Below are 21,287 nucleotides of genomic sequence, written 5' to 3'. Positions count from 1 at the left end.
CCGACAGGGAAGGTTTCTCATTTGACTTTTGTCAACGTGCATCCTATTTTACCAAGGAGCTATCGGAGTAGTTCTGTCCCCACAGACATTCAAGCAATTAGTTGTGTGGTTAGCATTCCTCGTTTGTGGTTTGTATTCTCTTTGAGGAATGACACACACAGCGGAAGTCTCCATTACTGCATGGAAAGCTGAGCATACAATGGACTGCATGTGTCAGTTGACTTGGTGTCAGTAAGCCATGGGAATAATGGATAAGAGACACCACTAAAATAATAATTTTACCTTTGGCCCAGAATGTGATCAGATGCCATCTTAGTGGTACATGTATACACCACATACCTCCACAGACGTCACATCATTTTTACTTTGTGAGAGTAAATGAAACAACCCAGACTTCACCGACAAAAACTGTGCAATGTTGCCAGGCTGGATACTATAATTTTACATATGATCCGGATGTCTGATAATTGAACAAAAAATATTAATACAAATATTGAATCAGCAAAGTATTAGCAAATTACACATTATTTCAAATATGTGTTGCGATATTTTGCAATATGCTAATGAACTATGTATAAATGGCTTACTGGTTTGACAATTATAATCAATGTAATGTTTCCAAAAAGGACACCTAAATGCAAAACTAGTGTGGGTGGTTAATGCTAGAGTAATAAATTATGGCAAACAAATTAATCTGACTGATTTGACTGAAGTAATTTTCAAACCAAAGCTAACTGTGCATTTATGTGCAACCTGCTCTGCATAACTAAGAATAGGTCACATGATTCTGGAATGGCTAGGGTCAGAGGTCTTACTGATGGCCAGCAGCAATGCACTCTGTCACTGCAATGGAAATCCAGGCCACTTATTTTCCATTCCAAAACAGAAAAGCTTTTCTAGCAGCAGGAGGCATACAGATTACATGTGCAGTAAATAACAAAGCTGTTCAAAACAATTTGCATCATTCAATGCATTGCTTAAGTGATTACATAAAAAGAGAGATTTGTGTAGAGAACATTCCCAGTGATCTATTGTTTTTACCCTGACAAATAGTCCAGTGTCATGGTTACTATGTGCTGTGAGAAGTTAGACTGGTAGTCTGGTGAAAATGTAAGGTGTGCTGTGTGAAAACCAACACATCTGTTGACTTGGGGATGTGTGTTTGGGGATCCTCAGGTTTCCCTTGAGAAGATTAGATAAATAACAGCCAGACTCTAGGGGTGCCATGAGACGGACAAGATAATAAATACACATCCTGTATACTCACAAATAATACCTGAAATACTATAAATTGATGTATGTGTAATTATGCAGTGTTATATTAATTAATTAATATATTGCAGTGAGTTACAGTACAATCAAGTACAACTTGGCAATCTTTGCAGATAAGAATAATTTCAAGTTGGATGTTAGTATTCTTCCAAGAATATGTGGGCCTATAGTGATATTTACTCCAACACAAAGCAACAGTACATTTGTCTTTTATTTCAATAGTTTTAGTTAGTTCTTCTGGGCAGCAATTCTGCTTTATTTGTTTTGACATTGACGGACAGGAAAGTATGACATGCAGGAAGTGGCCCATGCTGGAATCAAACCCAGGCCCCTGCAGCAAGGGCTCAGCCTATGTGGTACATGCTCTCCCTGGTGAGCCACCGGGACTACCCTACAACTATCTTAGTTAACTATGCAGTATGGCAGCATCAGTTAACTATGCAGTATGGCAGCATCAGTTAACTATGCAGTATGGCAGCATTAGTTAACTATGCAGTATGGCAGCATCAGTTAACTATGCAGTATGGCAGCATCAGTTAACTATGCAGTATGGCAGCATCAGTTAACTATGCAGTATGGCAGCATTAGTTAACTATGCAGTATGGCAGCATCAGTTAACTATGCAGTATGGCAGCATCAGTTAACTGTGCAGTATGGCAGCATCAGTTAACTATGCAGTATGGCAGCATCAGTTAACTATGCAGTATGGCAGCATCAGTTAACTATGCAGTATGGCAGCATCAGTTAACTATGCAGTATGGCAGCATCAGTTAACTACGCAGTATGGCAGCATTAGTTAACTACGCAGTATGGCAGCATCAGTTAACTATGCAGTATGGCAGCATCAGTTAACTATGCAGTATGGCAGCATCAGTTAACTATGCAGTATGGCAGCATTAGTTAACTATGCAGTATGGCAGCATTAGTTAACTATGTAGTATGGCAGCATCAGTTAACTATGCAGTATGGCAGCATCAGTTAACTATGCAGTATGGCAGAATTAGTTAACTATGCAGTATGCCAGCATCAGTTAACTATGCAGTATGGCAGCATCAGTTAACTATGCAGTATGGCAGCATTAGTTAACTATGCAGTATGGCAGCATTAGTTAACTATGCAGTATGGCAGCATTAGTTAACTATGCAGTATGGCAGCATCAGTTAACTATGCAGTATGGCAGCATCAGTTAACTATGCAGTATGGCAGCATTAGTTAACTATGCAGTATGGCAGCATTAGTTAACTATGCAGTATGGCAGCATTAGTTAACTATGCAGTATGGCAGCATTAGTTAACTATGCAGTATGGCAGCATTAGTTAACTATGCAGTATGGCAGCATTAGTTAACTATGCAGTATGGCAGCATTAGTTAACTATGCAGTATGGCAGCATTAGTTAACTATGCAGCATGGAATATGGGAGGTGAAAACACTGTGGTGCCACTGCTGGAAGGGAGCCCCAGCCAACAACAAAAAAACTGCAACATTTTTAATTGTTTTCACCAATTCGAGAGGGGATACATTTAAAGTGAAATATATTAACTTAACTGTAGTATATTAGCTTAACTGTAGACAGATTCTTTTAAGGAAATAATCAGATTTGATTTAGGTTTGAGTGTAGTAATCTGTATTTAAATAAGAATAAGCATTAAGGAACACATTTATGTAAAAATTTCCCTTCAATGTTATTGCACTTGAGCTGGCATAATGAGGCTTGTTTTGTTTCCATTTAGACAGACACGTCAGCTAAGTCCTCACAGGGAGGACTGAACTCCCCAGGGAAGTGACAGGTGAGTATTTATGTCTAAGGATGCATGATGAAACAAGACCACAGAATATTGCCATGCAAGGACAGTACAGTACACAACCGACTGTACAACTGAAGTATTATATATGCAGTGATAATATATTTAAATCAAGTGGTTGTACTCATATTTGCATTTGAAATACATGTCTAGACAGGTCAGCTCAGCTCTTGTATGCACTTTTTACACTACACTGGCAAAGTTTGAATTGGATTGCATCATAAGCCACACATAAACACACATGCACACACACAGTACTCCCAAAAGCACTGATACCACTAATATGAGTCACAGTGGCTTGCTGTTTATAAAGATGGCATATTTTGTCTAAAGCCTAATGAGATTTCATAAACATTTACATGATTGTAGTAAAGTAAAATCTTGATTAAACTTCAAGCAGGTGTATTTCTTATTAAATAAAAGAAAAGAAAAAGGTGAATTTGTCCTTGGGGGACAGAAACCATAAAGCAGTGCAATAGAACCCATCTTGCCCGGTTTCTCTCTGCCAAAAACTGTGAAAATCAATGAACCCCCTCCTCTCAGCCTCTCAATTAGCCTCACATACTCATTAAAAACTCTACAATCTGTCAGAAAACAATGCTAAAGTTGTGACGATGTACAGCTTTTCAGTGCTTTTCTCAGACTGACAATGGCATTAATCATTCATTTCTCAAGCTTGTTTGACTCAAGCACCATTGCAAAATTGCCTTTGAAAACTGTGTACCCACACACGGTGAATCATGGTGGAGAATACTGAAGAGCCATGAGGCTAACAAGACTGATTTCCTAGATTGCACGAATAAAACATTTATTGATATGCATATCAAAAGAAAAGTGTTGGCAAAGCAAAATAAAACCATAGCGAAAAAGCTAAGCAGCCAATGAGAGGGAAGGAGAGGAGAGAAAAGCAGAAGAGAAGAGAGGAGAGGAGAAGAGAGATCAGCTCCTTGCATTTGGTCTGAATCACTAACATCCTCAATTAGCAAGGGCTCGGCTCTGTGTGGTTGTCAGTGGACACCCCCTCCTTCATCCTGCCATACAAAGAATAATTGCTTCTCCTGAGGAGCAGGTGAGAGCACCTGGAGAGCCAGGCTCCAGGTTACCAAGACAGTGTTAGATGTCTCTGACAATAGCTGAGTTCTCCGTAAGTCTGTCATCAGATAAACATATGCACTAATGAAACCCTTAATGGAACAGAGACCCAGAGAGAATTTATTTGGTTGTAGAGGTATTTGATCTAATACTTGAAATGCAACTATACAGTATAAAGTGTATGATTGTATGATACGTTGCTCAATATAAGTTCTAAATAAAAAGGCGAGATGGCGTCATCCTTAAAAAGCACACGCCTACTGGTTGTCGCCTTTGAAAGAGCAGGGATAAAGCTAACACACCTTACACAGTAATCTACTTGTAATCAACACATTTTAATGAAGTGGGGACAGCTGTGCTGCTCAGGAGGTCCACATGGACAGAGCCCTGTGGGGGCACTGGGCCACGAAGCACACCCAGGAGCACTGGCTCAGCTGGCCAGACACCAGCAGGCACACCTCAAGCTGCTCAGCCATTGGAAGGACAGAGGTCAATGTTCACCCTTCCATTGACAAACTGCCTGAAGAGAGATCATCTCTATTAGAACCAGAGCTTAACATCAAATCAGACCATCTGACATGCATGACAACCTAGGTCTGATTATTCAATGTCCTTCATGGCCACAGTACACAAACATGGAGAGGGGCATAGAGATTTAACATTGTTCTCCAATGTCACAATGATTTTAAGATATTCTTATTCTTATTTGCATTTCCAAGCCAATACATTCTCAACAGTCTATATTTCCCCACCATGTCACAGTATTTATGTCAGAAGAAGTCATGTTAAATGTAGTCTTTATTTGACAAACTTGTCATAGGACAATTTAACAAGGTTTCAGGTAGATGATGGTACTTATATACTTATACTTATAATATGTTTGGTGACTATTCTTCTGTTATGTGAGGATGTCCCACAAAGCCAAATTAAGATTACCATTATTGATATGAATTATGAAAAGATCAGATATAATTGTTTGCAGCTGCATTAGAGTCATAAATAGCCTATACTAGAGCAGGTGTTTAAGATTTTTTTTAAGGAATACATTCATTATTTTGACCTTATTGAAGACATTTATGTACAGTAAGTAGTCCTAACAGGGCATGCTATTTATTGATGCATCACAAGAGTTGTTCACAATAGCAGCAGTAGGACCGAGAAATCTCAGAATATGAGAAAGACCAAATGTAAAGTAACAGTTCTGCTGTTTGTCCAGTGTATCCAAACCAATATAACTAAACCAGAAAATGTTTGATAACATGGTGCAACAAAATGTTTTATGTTTAATAAGTACAGCACAATTGTACTGGTCATCTTAATTTTCTGTTTGCAACAGTGTAGTATCTATTGTCTATTTGTTTGCTGTATGGGATGCCTTTTATTGCTCATACTAATTTGCTTTATAGACTATTTACTATTTGTAGACAAATAAAATATCCTTTCTTTACATTAGATTGCTTTTATATGTATGTCCTTTATTATGTTCTGCTATTGCCATTTCAAAAAGGTGCTCATTAAACATAAAATCTCATTGCTTTTTGGAGAACAATTCAGCATCAAAGGTTTCATGCCGCTATAATTTGAACACACTTGGAAAAGCATTCGAGTCAATGCATATTGCCAACTGAGACATTCTAATTGTGAGGGGTTTAAATTTCAGCCATGCTTTTAGCTGGTAGAGACCCTGGGGCTGCATTAGTTATGTAACATCATGTGTTCATGATGTCTGGTCACCCAACAGGTCCAAAGACAGGTTAGAACAACTATAGTAATGTCTCTAGAGATTTCAAGGTCACCTCATGTTCAAATGGGAAATTACTCAGCATTTAGTCACCAAGTCTAAGGGGTGAAGAAAGCCTTTCTAAGGTCCTCACATACATGGCAAGAGTGTATAATGTTGATCTCTTGTGTAGGGAGATACTTAAATTCTCCATATCCATGGCATATCAGGTGTGGCAAATCAAGTTCTCAGGTGCCAAAATGGCATTCCAGCAGGAATGTGTGTAAACTCCTGTTAAAGGCTCATGAAAGTGTGCAAAGGATGAATACAATTACTGGAATGGCATAGCCATTGTCATTGAATAAGCAGGCGTAACATGTAAGGAATCAGAATTGTATGCATGTCCAGTGGAGGACAGCGATACTGCGGTAATCAGACGCCAACAGCGAGGCTTAGAGTGACAGTGGGAATGGGAGGCTAGCCTGTCATGCAGAACAAAGGTTTACTGTCGGAGTAGCAGAGGACACACAACTTCACAGTCCCCGTTTCACATACGCTACGGCTTGGAATATGACAAGTTATTGTTGTGTTTTTTTGTTAATTTGATCAATTATTTGCAGTGTGACAAGTTCTGTGACCTTTTCCATCAGATCTATTAACCACCCTCTGACTGAGGAGCTACTCACCTCCAGAGAAAAGTGTAAATCTTTATCAGAGAACTCAAATAAATACAAAAACTAGTTTATTGTATTGTAAGATGAATGAATGAGTTTAATATTATCATTATGAATCAAACAATTAGACTATTCTGTTATGGTAAAGCAGGTAAAGTACAGCTTTCATTTGAAGCTTGGATAATATTGTAATTTCATTTGAGTTAGACCTCAAAGGGAGTAGACATCAAGGCCAAGCACAGTTAGCTGTTAATTCATAAAACCAGAATGTCCCACAGTGGCAGCAGCTGTTCTGCTGGCTAGACTGTGAGAGGAGCAACAAGTAAACTCAACACCATGCTTATCAGAGCTTGTCAATCAGCACTGAACCTCCTGCTATGTGTCACCAAGAGTGACTGATTGCCACTAAGCCCAGGGTGATTGAACGTTGGAAAAATGCATATCCCTGAGGAAGCCACACTTATGCTGACTCGGTTGCAAAAAGCAAAATCTCAACATTTTCATGAAACATAAAGTCTAAAATAAGTCTGGTGTGAGTTGAGTAATAAGTGGATGGGTTTACAGGGCAGTGCTTCTTCATTAGAGCCTTTTCCTCATCTTGATTAGGATAATGATTCCTGATTAAACACTTTGTGAAATCCAACTGATGTTCTCTGTTGACCCCACCAATTTGTAAGAAAGACAAATTAAAGTCCTCCATCAAAATATGATCAATGCCAAAGAGCCCTTGGGTGAAACGGGGACCACAGTATAATGAAGCAATAATTCAGCTTTACTGTACAGTAAAGGAGTGACGGATAAAAAACTCAGATAAGGTTTTTCAGTTGACTTATGCCCCCCTGTAAGCCAGCTTTGTACTGTATCAATTGGAGGCATCACCTTAAGCCTTATTTCTTTTACAACAGCTTTATAGACAGAATGGGAGAATATAACCACAAGTCTCAATTTCCCACTTCAATAGTGTCTATGATCCCATGACCAGAGATCGCCTAGTTGGTGGGAGGTGCTACAACCAAACCAGCTCTGGTTATTCAATATGTTGTACATGATTAAATTCAAACAAAAACAAAATTACTATAGGAAAGGGTTCTTCTCACGTTTAACGTCTCTGTCAACCACCATCGTTCACTAACCTCTTAACTGTGAGTCAGCACTTCAATACATTTGTACAGTGCGGCTGAGGAAAGCTATCATATCACTTAGGTCCGCAGTCACATGTACGCATGCAAAAAATGCCACCTTCATTAACGCCTTGTCACGCCCACGGCCGTGCCCCAGCCTACGTTTGCATGTCCTCATGTGTCCCTGTGGTCTGTGTTTATTAGTTTCACCTGTGTCTTGTTGATTGTCTGTCAGTGGTCTCATTAGTGACGTTGCGTTCACCTGTGTCTTGTTTGCTTTGGTATTTAAGTTCTTGTTATTTGTTCAGTCTTGGTCAGTCATTGTGTGTTTCTTTCTGTATATCTGAAATCTTTCTTTTACAGTACACCCAGTGATGATTTTAGACCCTTTTTAAATTTCATGCATGGCCGTGGCCAACACAGCATTTTACCCGTGCTTCCCAACTTTACAACTTGCTCTGGAACCAATCGTCACTCCTAATGCCTAAACCTCACAGCCAATCAGAGGCAGAGTGGGGAGAGGTTTACAGACCCATCTTACATCATTTAGTAGAAACAATTTTAAAATATTCAAAATGATGGATGTGTGTTAGCTTTACAGTAAGTGATGCTTTTGACTTTTGCTTTTTAAAGTAGTTCAACACAGGTAATCCCATTTGTTTAATTGTTTTCTATGATATATGCTATACAAATGTATTTATGGTTAAAAGAACATGACATTGTTTACAAGAACACAGGTTCTACATAGATCTAGCCTCTTAATTTTGCTCTCAAAGTGCACCAGATTCATGAGTTTAACTTTAAAATTTAATACATTTTCTTCTGAGGGACCATGCCCCCGGACCCCCCTAGAGGGTCGGGGGTTTGCCATATCCTTCTCACCTTTTTCACCCCTGACCTGTTTGCATGTCTGTTATTAGCAAGGGGGTTTAGCACTTTTGCAAGGCACTGTATTCATGTCACATTCTCATTGGGGGCTGACCACCCCTAAAGGTCTGATCCTAAAAATCGCCCCTGAGTTCACCAATGTCTAAAGTGAGCTCTACCCTTGCACAGTATAGTTAAGTATGGACATGGAGTATTTGATTACGACAGATCCAAGGTCATTGCCTTTTTTCTCAGGTGATGCAATTTCACATTTATTTGCAATCAATGGATTCAATTTAATATTTTTATCTTTTGTTTCATATCTGTAACTTTAATCTCCTCATTTAAAATCATGAAGACAAACCCAACTGCAGTCAACCTTTGCTGAGTGCCACCCCCACGACACACTTATTTACTTTGACAATTCCTTTCTTATTAAATAAACTCTTCCACATTATTATTTGTAACCTAATGAAAAAAAGAAATTAATGTTTGCCTGTGGCAGGTGTATTTGAGTTACCTCCATTCTAAACTATGCCTTTCATACTTCAACCTGCCCTAAATACATATGAATAAGGACACAAACATCACAAAGAAGGCTCTTGCGAGCATCAAAAAAGTTCTTAATAAGGTACTTTACCTGCAAGGCACCTCGTGAGTGATGGCAGCACCAGCAGTTTCCATAGCAACATCATATTCAGTTTTGTAGGGTCAAAGTAGACTCACATCCAATCACAAATGTACGGTATCCTTTGTGTTCCTTTTTAGGTATTCAATCTGCATGAAAAGAGACAGGTGAAATTAAGAAATAAATAATAATGAACGTTGATAAGTAAGAAAAGACAGATCATTAGCACTCGTACTGTGGAATAAAACAGACCAGTCATTTGAAAAGTGCATGAAGTGAAGTAAACTTACAAATTAAATTAAACAGAAACATTTGACTGCACACAAACAGTGTAAATATAATTAACTATAAATACTAATGTTTAACAAAATGGTATACAATAAGCCTAAATTAAGAGTAGTCTACAATAAGTGGTAAACTTACACGTGACTATCAAACATTTAGAAGACAGAAACCCACTGACAAAACTGACAGTCACACTAGTGTCAAACCCCGATTTATTTAATTCCTCTACAGAAATCCCATGGATATTGCCATGGTTTAAGTAAACAAATATAAAAGTCTGCATTGTGTCAGTGGGATAGTAATTCTCTCTGTGCTCCAGGCCTTAAATGTACAGAGCAGAAGGATGGATCATGGATGGAAGGTGGGGTGTGAAGGCACAAGAGGAAAGAATTCCATCAAGACTCTGTCTTATGGTAGAATTTTCAATTAGTATTAGATGCTACTGAGTAGTAATTTATTAATTATCTGTAAGATACAATCCCTGACCCAAAATATATACAGTTGTGACCCGAAGCATACTATAAAGGAATGCCAATCCTGTAGCATGGACTCGCTAGCCAGCATTCTTTTTTTTCTGACCAATTTATCACATAGTGCCTTGGCCCTTTTTTGTATTTTTTCCAATGGAGTGGTACAGTGTTTTGAGAAATAGACATGGGAAGGCTAAATGGGACACAGTGGGGGTAGGTACTGAGATTTATGCAGCTTTCCAGAGTCTAAGGGTAGAATACTGAATATGTCTGTAGAGAATGTCACAAGCTGCCTCTGGAAAAGATACGTACTAATGTTGAAAATGTATTAAAGCAATGTGACGAGCTAAGTAATGAAATGTACCATTTACAAAGCTTCTCTAGACAACATGCTACAATAATCCAATGTCCCTTGGGTAAATATATGTTTATTCATAAAGATGAAGTACATTGCACATCTGTCTAGCACAACTCTGTTTAACATTTCCCAGACATACTGTACCAGAAGTGTTTAGAACTTAATGTGGTTGAAACTACTTTTTACTTGAAATGTTATGCCACACTTAAAATGTTCTTCTGAGTAATGCAATTATTAAATGTAAAACAATGGATGGAGAAAATCAATAAGTGACACGATCTTATATCTTCTATTTGTGTGTCCCTTTGGATAAAAACATGTGCTAAGTGAATACAATTTGAAATATCATCGTCTTAGAAAATTAGTATGAGACTTAAATCTTGGTTTGTCTGAGTGGGTTTGTCTCTTGGTCATCTCTTTCTTTCAAGACTTTCGAGGCACTGTGTTCTACTACTGACAGGGAATATATTTTTATTTGTTTAACAAATTGAAAAGTCAGTTACAAATCCAGCTATGTCTTCAGACAGCGATCTTGAGTCAGCTATTCCCACTTGTGGCTGAAATCAAGTGATGCAAACATGAGATGTGTATTATTTCTCAAAAGGGCTTCCAATCAGAGTATTCAGTAAGAGGACAAGGATGTTTGCAAGCAAATACAAATAAATAAATAATGTATTGCTAAAATGAAGCGAAAATATATGCCCTCACCAGGGAACCCTATTAAAGTACACAAGGCGTGTGGACAATCAATTGTGGTCTAACACTGAATAAAAGCAATCCAGTGTTAGACCACATGGAATTCATTTAAACAACTTGGTTTCTTTTGCTATCCTCTTTGCCTTAGCTCCTAAGTGGTGAGTTAGCATCTGTGGTACAGTCCAGAACTTGTCCATTTGAATGTTAGTCTTGTCTCTCAAATAATGGGGTGAAAACGAAATGAAGATCCATACGTTCTAGTTTTGACTGAAACTTGGTACTAACCTGTTGTATCAAAGACTGACATTTTGCTGATAAGATCAAAATAAAGGAAAGAAAATTAAGAAATGTGTAGATTGTATTTGTATTATTAAATGGTACCATGTATTTTATGTATAGAACAGTAACAACAGTGGGTGCCAGTTTGACATATGACAATGGCCGGGTTTCCCAGATTCGTTAAGAAGCTCTTAACGCTAAGAGCTTCTTAAGAGCGTTCTAATGATAGTTATGGCTCATAGAGCATCCAAGGAAGGGTTGTTACAGGCTCCATTACGCTTACATAAGCATCTACCTACCCTATATTGGTGATACAAGTTAGTAGGCTTCTACATAATGTCACATAAATATAAAATCTAATTGCATGGTTCATGTGCAGTACTCCATCTTCATATAATGAGGTCAGAAAAAACTAAGGTTTTGAATTACATATGTTTTGTAATCAGAAAAATGTATTTATACCTGAGAAGAACTTTGAAAGCTGTGTTCAATATCTAGGCCTCTAGCTCTCCATAAGTCCTTCTTCCAGCTGGTCACTTGATTGAACTCCCAGAGGATCACTCTACCCTTTAAAGCTAAATACAAAAAGTGCTTCAATAAAATGTCTAGGAATTGTCGTGGAAATTTGGAATACAGTTATAATGTGTGTGTTTCATATATGAGGAATGTGTTTTAATGGAAGTCTAAAGTTGGTTAAGAAGAATCAACTCCATTTGGTAGAGATGCCATTTGCAGTTTATGACACCTGGGGAGGATGAGACAGCTGGTCTGGAGACAATGTGGATTCAACTGTATTGTTATTGTGATCTGAGGGAGCAGTTTAACTGATCAAGCTGCTCTGACCCTTCCTGTAGCATGGGTGGGGTTAATTAAATACTTGTTTGAAGATGTCCACACAAAGGACAGTTGACCATTTGACTGGTGAACTCCTGTGGTTTTACTATCTACTGGTTTGGGGAGAGATGCCACATCAAAGAACTGTGGGACACTTGGTATGGAGTCAAACTGTCACTGAGCAGTGCTGACCAATCACAGAGTTTGATACATAGATGGATTGACCATCAGAGGAACCATTTGATCTAAATATATATAAGGCAGGATTTTAGGGTTGTTCTTTATCACTCTGGCGAACGACCTGTGGCTAGCACCTCCTTCGTTATGACTGATCACAAAGTACTTTGTTAATTCTTAATTTGTACAAGCAAAATAAATGTATTGAAACCGCCATCTCTTGACTATTCAAATCTACACAGTGCCACTAGAATTCTGCCATTACAGTATTTAGCATATCTAAATGCATATCTAAAATATTAGTCCTTAGGAAAACAGGAAATGCGTCAACACAATTGATTAAGTCAACACAATTGATTAAATTGATAATTGATTAAATCAAGCCATTCCAATAACCATTTCTTAGCCAGTGTTACACCTTTGTTGGGTGCATTATGTATATACTAGTCTATCAAACTAGATATTTTGAATGCTTTCTGTCATCATATGCTCTCTACACTTCTAATTTGTCTTTTATTTAAAGGATGAGAGAAGGAAATAACACCACATGGGCCATACGATTTATTTATTGTGTTTGTATTGCAATAAATGAAGTAGGAAAGAATGCCCAGACATCATGACCTCACCCAATGGAGTACTATACATTTCAAAACACTTGCGCAATCGGATAATGTCCCATTGCAATAATGCAGTAACAAAGTGCAGAAAGATAAAAAGAATTCCCATGTCAAGTCGTCAACTGAAACGCATTCTCTAGAAGAAACACAGACCTGACCTCTTGCTGTGATTACTTGGAAAGCTGTTGTTAGCAGTCCACATATAAAGCATATTTAATAATGCAACAGTCCCAATGCTTGTATTTATCCTCAAGCTAGTTGTAGGGTGGTGTTGTTATTGAGCCCTCTATTAAAGCCAGTCCCAAGAAGTTGCAATGCTGCACCATGTTTAAAGAAAACAATGCAAACAAACCATAAAACATAAATAGAATACATTTAAGAATCTATTTTAGGCAGCATATAGGACTTTACACATGGGGTTGCATATACAGTACTGTATTTACTATTTTAATTCATATATTATTTTTCTGAATTCTACTTCATAAATTATGAACAAGGAGATCAGGGTGCAAAATAACCCTGAGGGAATAAGAGATTGTTTAATTGAAATCCAATCCATAGTCCGTGTAGAGACCACAATATCTCAGACAGAGAACTAATCACTTGGGGCAGACTAAATCCCTTTTAGTGAAAAAAAGCATTTATACTAAGTGACATATTTTGCCTTTGCCCTTTTTAATGTAGAACTGGTAAGGATTGAAGAATTGAGTTACTTTTTTCCAAATTGTAGATCATTGAGTAGATGCACAAATTGAGACCACTAATGCATTTATAAACAGACATGGCTCCCTCTGTCTTAGTGGGATTACCGGTACCTTAACTTTAAAACCTAAAAGGGAAAAAATATGAGTCTCTATGGTAATTTTCACCAAAACCAACTAGGGTGTTGAGAGCTGATTTTATGCACGTAGAAACATGTTGTTATACAAACAACCAAGCACTGATAGGGATTGTCAGACAAGGTGTCCCCTCTAAAGAAATTGGAAACACTCACAATCAATTGGAGCCTTTTTTCTCATTTCAATCAAAATCCATTATAGCTAACCTAAAATAATAGACTAGTATGGTTGCCTATTAAAACAACACCTGGGGATGATCACATATGTGACAAAGCAGAACCGTGACAACTTAAATATAATCAGGACTTTCCCAGTTTGAGGCGTTGAGGTACAATAAATCCTTAAGGTGCTGGTAGGTGGAAAAAAATACCTTTGGACATCAGACTTTTTAGGGGAATGTTGTTGAACAAAATGTGTTGCATGTCGCTAGCCGTGTCAATGCCGTAAGATCTTTCATTCGTATTTTCGGCTGACTGAGGTTGGGTTCTATAATAAGTTGACACTATAAGTAAGTAAGTAATGACTGACACTAACTCCAATAAACAATCAACATGTAACTTCTCAGCCGTGTACAGTACACCTCAGTATGACATAGCAGACATAAACCACTCCCTGTTTACTTGCAAAGTAGTATTAGGGGCCTGTAGCATCCTCACTATATAAAGGATGCTCTGAATCTCACAGTACTGTTTACTTTTAAAAACCAGCAGAGTGCAGCAAAAATGTTTTTTTTTGCAGAGGTGCTAAACTACTAACACTGAGCATTTGTCTTTATTTGCTGCTCTTGGCCCCATATGTCTTTCCAACTTGTGTGAGGATGACAGTCTCTACAGCAAGACAACCTCCACTATGTCTACTCATAACATATATTCATTCTGTTGGAGTCATCCATAGTAGCGATCTCATCCAGAGACTGCTATCATTATGCAAACGTGCAGCAATGTGCTGACTGATGGCCAACTAGTTGTGTACAGTATGGGTAAAGTGGATAAAGTATCTAATAGATCAATTACAATGTACACAGAGGTACTTACTTGGATGATATTTGAAAGTGTGAGCAAATGTTTTGGGCCTTAAAGACATCCTGTGTTGATACTATGCCCCCAAAAAAGTGTGTTATCAAGTGTGAAAAAGTAAGACACTTTTTATCCCAATGTGCTGACTGATACAGTGCCTATAAGCCCCTCTGATACAGTTGAGTAGTGAGCGGATTTGGGTTGGCCAAGCTGCAGGACAACTGGTTACGGGGTTTGCACATTTGGTTGTGCCCCACTGAATATTACAACTAGTAAAACTAGTTAATGTGAATAGTAAGGGTTAGAAGTGTAGCAGGGATATAGCTAAACAACTGAAAAGCTTCAACTTCCAGGCTACAATGAAATTGCTTTGCAACATTAGGACTGTTACTTACTGTACATGGGCTTAAATCCCAGTGGATAGTACAGTAAACACAGAATTGTCTGTTTTCTTAGAGATAAAAACTCATTCTATACATAAAATGAAGATACCCCTGATGACAGTTTTTCAATACTTTTACCACAGGAAACCGTCCAATTAAATTTTCATGGTGTCTCTAAATGTATCTAACCCAGAATCTTTTTAATGTCACTTCTGCCTTACATCACTTCTGACAGGCTGTTGGGTTGCAGCACGCTACCCATTAAAGGCATGTTTTCAACTTCCTGCAGAGCTGCATGTGGCTGGGCACTCTCAGTCCTTCATGGAAGCACCAGCAAAGATAGTTCATTATATTTACAATAATTATTGTAAAGTTACACACCATGTTTGACTCTGAGACTGTCCATGAAGCTGCTATGCATTTCCATAAACTAATAATAAAAATATATTGGTGTACCTGTTAATACAAATATGACTGCTTTTTATTTTCACTTTTTGGCACATATGAACTTTAACAGGCAACTGCGAGGCAAGGGGAAATAATCTCATTTGGACAACAAGTAATTATTTAGAATGGGAGAGGCGAATTGAACAGATGCTCAAATATCTATAATGCATATTAAAGACTGGTTTTAGTTCTGACTGGATACAGCGATTGAAAGCAAACGCATCTGCGTGTGCGCATCAAGATCAGATAGGGACAGCCAGAAACCATAGCAGGGTATGTTACCATGATCTGGTACTGATTAACAGATGCTCACATTCGTTTTATGTAGATCATGCAATCATATGATGATGGGGAGGTGCTGCTGGCAAATAAGGGAATGCAATGGTATCTTGTTACTTTATACATAGCTGTTGCTGACAAAAGTTTGTCTGTAAAACGTGAGTTGAGTATGTTCACATATGAGATAGGAGATTTGTTTATTTCATTTTCTGCCTGTTTAATCTAGTTGGCTAGACCGATTCCATGGCCACAGTTAGTGGTCAACGACATAATCAGCAAATCCGCAGAGATTATGATAGCGAGTCAGCGCATGAGATTATCAAACATCTGCACAGATCAGAGTGGCACAGCGGACTCACAGGTACATGACAAAATCAACATTCTGAGGCAAATCACATAATCTGAGTTTCACCTCGTGTCTACAAATTCACAGATATAACCCTGGCATGTAGATAACTTCTAAAAGGCACGCTACTTCTCAGTGTAGGGAGTTAAGGCATCATACTGAAAGCATTGTTTCCGTCCAGGCTATATCGTACGTACACTCACAGACTAAAATACAAATTGTGAATGGATGAAACCGATGGTAACTAGGCTCAGTTACAAATACAAATAATATCACATTGATGACAACACCAAGTAAACATTTAAATAGTAGGCTACTACTGCATTTCATTCAAGAAAAATAGTATTAACAATGTAGCCTATCACTAGGATAACAATAATAATCTTACCGTGTACGTTTTCCTCCAACTGTTATTTAAATTAATCCGCGTTTCGATACTATAAACAAAATTCTGCTCACAGGCATCCTTGTTAGTGATTCAGTCGGCAGCCACACTATGCGTCCCTTAACCTAGCCTACTTCAGAGAGCATTGCAAAAGCTATATCGTCAAACCTAATTAATTCACATTATGCTAAATTGTGCATGTTCTGGTAGTTATGATAAACCTACTGTATGTATAAAGCATGCACAGTTTGGCAGATTGCTTAAAATGCAATTTCCCGCGACTACGAACTGAAAGACGTCGCTACTTACTGTGATGCATCAGTTTCCCTCCACTCCCCAACCAGGAGCAGAGCAGACACGAGTACGAGCTGTCTCTCGACGAGGCACTCACTCACCGCACCGACCATTCAAGCGGAACAGACCCTTCTGGGCAGTCTAAGCGGTCGGGATATAATAGCCCAATTCTTTTATCTGGGATGTAATACCAAACAGCTACGTGATCAGTAAAGCAGTCCAGAGAATCAACTAGTCTAGGAGGTGATAGGCTACAACCACTTCTCCCATTGATTAGGAACGTAGTCTTTTTCTACAGTATTACCCTATGAATCATTTTCACTCTACTGAATATGCTATGGCAAGGGGAAGGACACCTCCCACAAGAGATCGGTTACACTTAACTTTGAAGCATTCAAGAAAGCAGTGGGTTAGCATTTAAATAAGGAAAGGCTACATTTCAAGTGTCCCATTCTATAGGCCTACAGACCTCGTTCAAGGGTTGACAGATAACACAACAACAAATAAAAATGGCAAATGATGGTACTAACAACCTAAACAAATCTGACCCAAAACGATTGAGTGGCGTTTACCCATTCCTAATGTAGGAAATCATCACTTCAAAGACTACAGCAGGATGCATTAACTGATCAAATATTTATTTGCTCTTAATGAGAGCACATGTATTGGTAAAGATATTGCTTTTTTTCATTTAAGGCCTTTAAAGACAGTCAATTAGCCAAAATTGGCTAATGAAATCAATATTTTCCATTGACAACAACAGGGCGGTCTGAATGATGTAGGGCAGGTACCCTGGGAGTGGGGGTTCACAGGGTCATATGGAGAACTGTAAGCCTCTGAATCTAGATTTTAATCAATGAGCTGATTGTATTGACACATGTGACTCCCAGTGGCATGCAGTATCCTTAAAAGGAACAGATGTGATTTGTTTTTCTGTTTAGTCTGAGGCGATATGTGAAATCACACATATTTGCATATGGTGTCAAGGCAGAATGTCAGCTGTGCATGGCTGCAATAACAATATCTCAAGTTAAAGAGAGTTGAACTCTCTCTGACACAACATTAAGAGTGGTGTGTCTGTATGTTTGTGTGTGAGAGAACGTGTCAATAGACAAAAACATGTCCTGTGGAAACAGACAACAATCCACTAGGTGGCAACAGGCTTTAACTGAGTTGTCAAATGGTTACTATCGGTAAACATTTAAGACTAAAAGCTATACACCATTATAAGTGACTACATATGTCCACAACAACATTGAAAAAAGAGTGTCTATAGTAAGGAATCTTCCTACTAATTGCAAATACATTAACTTTTGATGTTGTGTGATTTGTGAATCCCTCCTTGTAAAATACATGTAGGACTCAATTCTAGAAAAGGTTCTTTTGGGATCTTGTGGTCAGCTTTCACTTTAAGGTTCCCAATTTACTTTCTGTGACAAGATGTAAATACGAAATGCTATTAAGGGTGGTCAGATGGGTGAGCAGTTAGGGAGTCGGGCTATTAATCAGAAGGTTGTTGGTTCGATTCCTGGCCGTGCCAAATGGCATTGTGTCCTTGGGCAAGGCTCTTCACCCTGCTTGCCTCTGGGAGAATGTCCCTGTACTTACTGTAAGTCGCTCTGGATAAGCGCGTCTGCTAAATGACTAAATGTATTAACAGTAGTTAATAGTAAATGACTAAATGTAGTCCATAGGTACAGTATTTTTTATTTCAGTAGAATATGCCTTAGATTGGCTGACGTGAATATAACAAGTTTATATCATTGCAATTGGTAATAGTGACATAGGTGACACTGACATGGATGCACCACATCCTTAAAAGGATGGATGGTGAATGAAAACAATCGTTGGTGTATGCTGGCGAGGTCCCCTCTTACATTACATTATACATTATGCTTTAAGTGCACCTCACATACAGAGCAAGGTTTCTTAATGTCACTAAATATGACTGTGGTAGAACTGAGTGCAATAAAAGGTAAATAGAGAAAACTTTGGTGAAAATGGCTTCTTGTATTACAGTCACCAGGATATCTTTAGCTATTCTCTCTGAGAGATCACATCCACATTGTGTGAAAGTCTAAATTGAACAAGCAACCTCTCGCTGTGGTTTCAAAGAAAGGATAAAAGCCTTCCTTGCAGCCTCTGAACCACAGAGCAGCACATGATATAGAGCATTGCTGTCATCTTCAGCAGCCAGGGTCTCATTAGTCAGGCTGTATTTATCCATCCACACTCGGAAGGAAGTCTACGTTTATCAAGCCTTTTTATCGATGGATATTCGGTCATTACTAGGAACGGACAACATTTCCTGTCCAATCATAATGAAGTCATAGTGCTGCAGTCATTCATCAGTAAGGTTATATTATGACTGACGAAGCTGGCAAAACCGTAACGGAAAGTGCTTCAAGGTGATGGTTAGGAACATTATTATTCAAGTTATTTTTTGTCTTGTTTATTATGTCATGTCCAGATGGGCATGTTTACGTAATGAGACTGTGAAGTGTTAAACACTGTAAAATGTGATACTACATAATACAGCACCATGAAACCCTGAAACTGTATAGTAGTTAGCTGAACCTTACAGTACTCTTACTGAACATATTTTATTATTCTGTCATCTTGCATCCCTGAGTCATCCTGTATCCCACTTCTGGTGTGTGGGTGAGCATTGTGGCGGTGATGACATGGGGGGATTAGTTGCATGGGGGGTGCATGGGGGGTGCATGTGTAATGACGACTGTCAACAGGAGCTCAGACTTTTACATTTTGTCTGCCTGTTATTGCTGTCACCATGTTTTGGTCATTAAAAAGCTAGGCCAACATAAGCTGCTCTGTAGTTTTTTAAATAAAAAATTTGAATGAATGTGAATTAATGTGAAGAAGGAAACATTTTCACAAAACATAGTTGAAGGGGTCTTATGTTGACATCTTTAGTACAAACACTTTGATTTGTGTTGGGATGCACACTAAATACTATTAACATTTGTAAGATGCAAGTCAAAATGTAAAATAGGCCTATAGAGACTGTCTCCTAAATTTCTGCGTGTGCTCAACACATAAATGCTGTTGTTGAAGATAATAAACAGAAAAGACAGTTAAATCTCTATTTATCCCTTGATGGAAGAAATAACCTTGTTTTATGGGCTGTGCCTCAATGCAGAAAATTAGTTCCTGAAAAAGTCATTAGTAACTTACTTGCTTTAGAGGGTGACATGCCCCCTTGTGACCAATACTGCACACTTGCACACACTGGGTAGTAAACCTTTTATTAGATCAGTAGATCTAATTGCAGACACCCAAACAGAATGTCAGGAAGGGAATACTTCCCACTTCCCAATTATTAGTCAAATTAGGCAGAAACTTAATGTAAACACTGTTGCCATTGTGTTATCAGTTGGAGAAAAACATATTTGTGCAAATACTTTTCTTAGAGCATGTAACTTCATGTCTTATTCAAACACAGTATTATACACCCATTAATACTTTTGGACCTTCCATGTCAGGTAACTAATCTGGGGCCTCTGTTTTTGACCTGATCTGTATCCAGGCCTCACTATAGTTAACACTTTTTGTGTCATGTTATAGGCTCAAGGAACAGATAGGGATTCATCTAAATGGATATCGCTGTATAAATGTTGCTTCTCCAGATCCTTCAAGAATCAAATTGAAACATTATGCTGTAACATACAGTATATTTATACACAGTGCAAATTTAACTCATACAGGGCGCCACACTACTTAGTTACGGTTTCAGTTGTCATAGATATGAATATTTTCCTAATAACTTAATGAAAGCCACGTGATCTGGGATATTTCTTTGCCTCTTCCTAATAAACACATTTGAACAGGATATCTCTGCCTGAGAAGCTTTCAGAGTTATATGAAACCATTTCCTTAACGCTTAATGAACATTGGCTAAATCGTCCCAGAAATGATAGACACATAGTTTACAGTACTTATACAGACGCTGCACTGGGCAAAGAGTAAAACATAACTACCACTGTTTCATGTGAAATTAAACATGAACATGTATTGCAAGGGAAGCATAGTCACACAAGCTGTGCCTCATTCCTATAAATAAAAATAAATAAAAAATAAATAAAAAATAAAAACATCCCAAGGTTTTTGAAAAGATTAAAGCTCCCAACCTATGATGCAGAAGAAAAGACAGCAGGATATTTCCCGGGATAAACCCATGTCGCTCCAATGAATACAGTGATGTTTTTTTTTCCCCAGATTGGAAAAGATCATAAACAGCAGCAGAGAGTAGGTGGTAGGAAAAGTGTACTGTGTTAAGGCGTGCTACCCCATCACCCTCGAGTGACGCGCTGATCTTCATTTCCCTGCTCACTGTAGCACATCTCATCTCATCAGGCCTTTCCAGGTGAAGCCACTTGAGCAGTCC

General features: G+C 38.3%; 1 protein-coding gene across 1 annotated transcript in view; it reads right to left on the bottom strand.

The window, feature by feature from the left end:
* The window catches only part of cntn4 (contactin 4), a 67,342-nt gene extending 50,223 nt beyond the window's left edge, over positions 1-17,119 (bottom strand). Inside the window, exons 1-2 of the mRNA XM_062463832.1 lie at positions 16,898-17,119; positions 9,190-9,326 (exon numbers count right to left, since the gene is read on the bottom strand). Coding sequence (XP_062319816.1) covers positions 9,190-9,244 — 55 coding nt within the window. The 5' untranslated portion in view covers positions 9,245-9,326; positions 16,898-17,119. The remainder of the gene's footprint in view (positions 1-9,189; positions 9,327-16,897) is intronic.
* Positions 17,120-21,287: the final 4,168 nt, after the last annotated feature.

This window comes from Osmerus eperlanus, chromosome 1 (assembly GCF_963692335.1).
Source record: "Osmerus eperlanus chromosome 1, fOsmEpe2.1, whole genome shotgun sequence".
NCBI classification, from domain to species: Eukaryota; Metazoa; Chordata; class Actinopteri; order Osmeriformes; family Osmeridae; genus Osmerus; species Osmerus eperlanus.
Note: the sequence above shows the minus strand (reverse complement) of the source record. Positions and strands in the feature narration are given on the sequence as shown.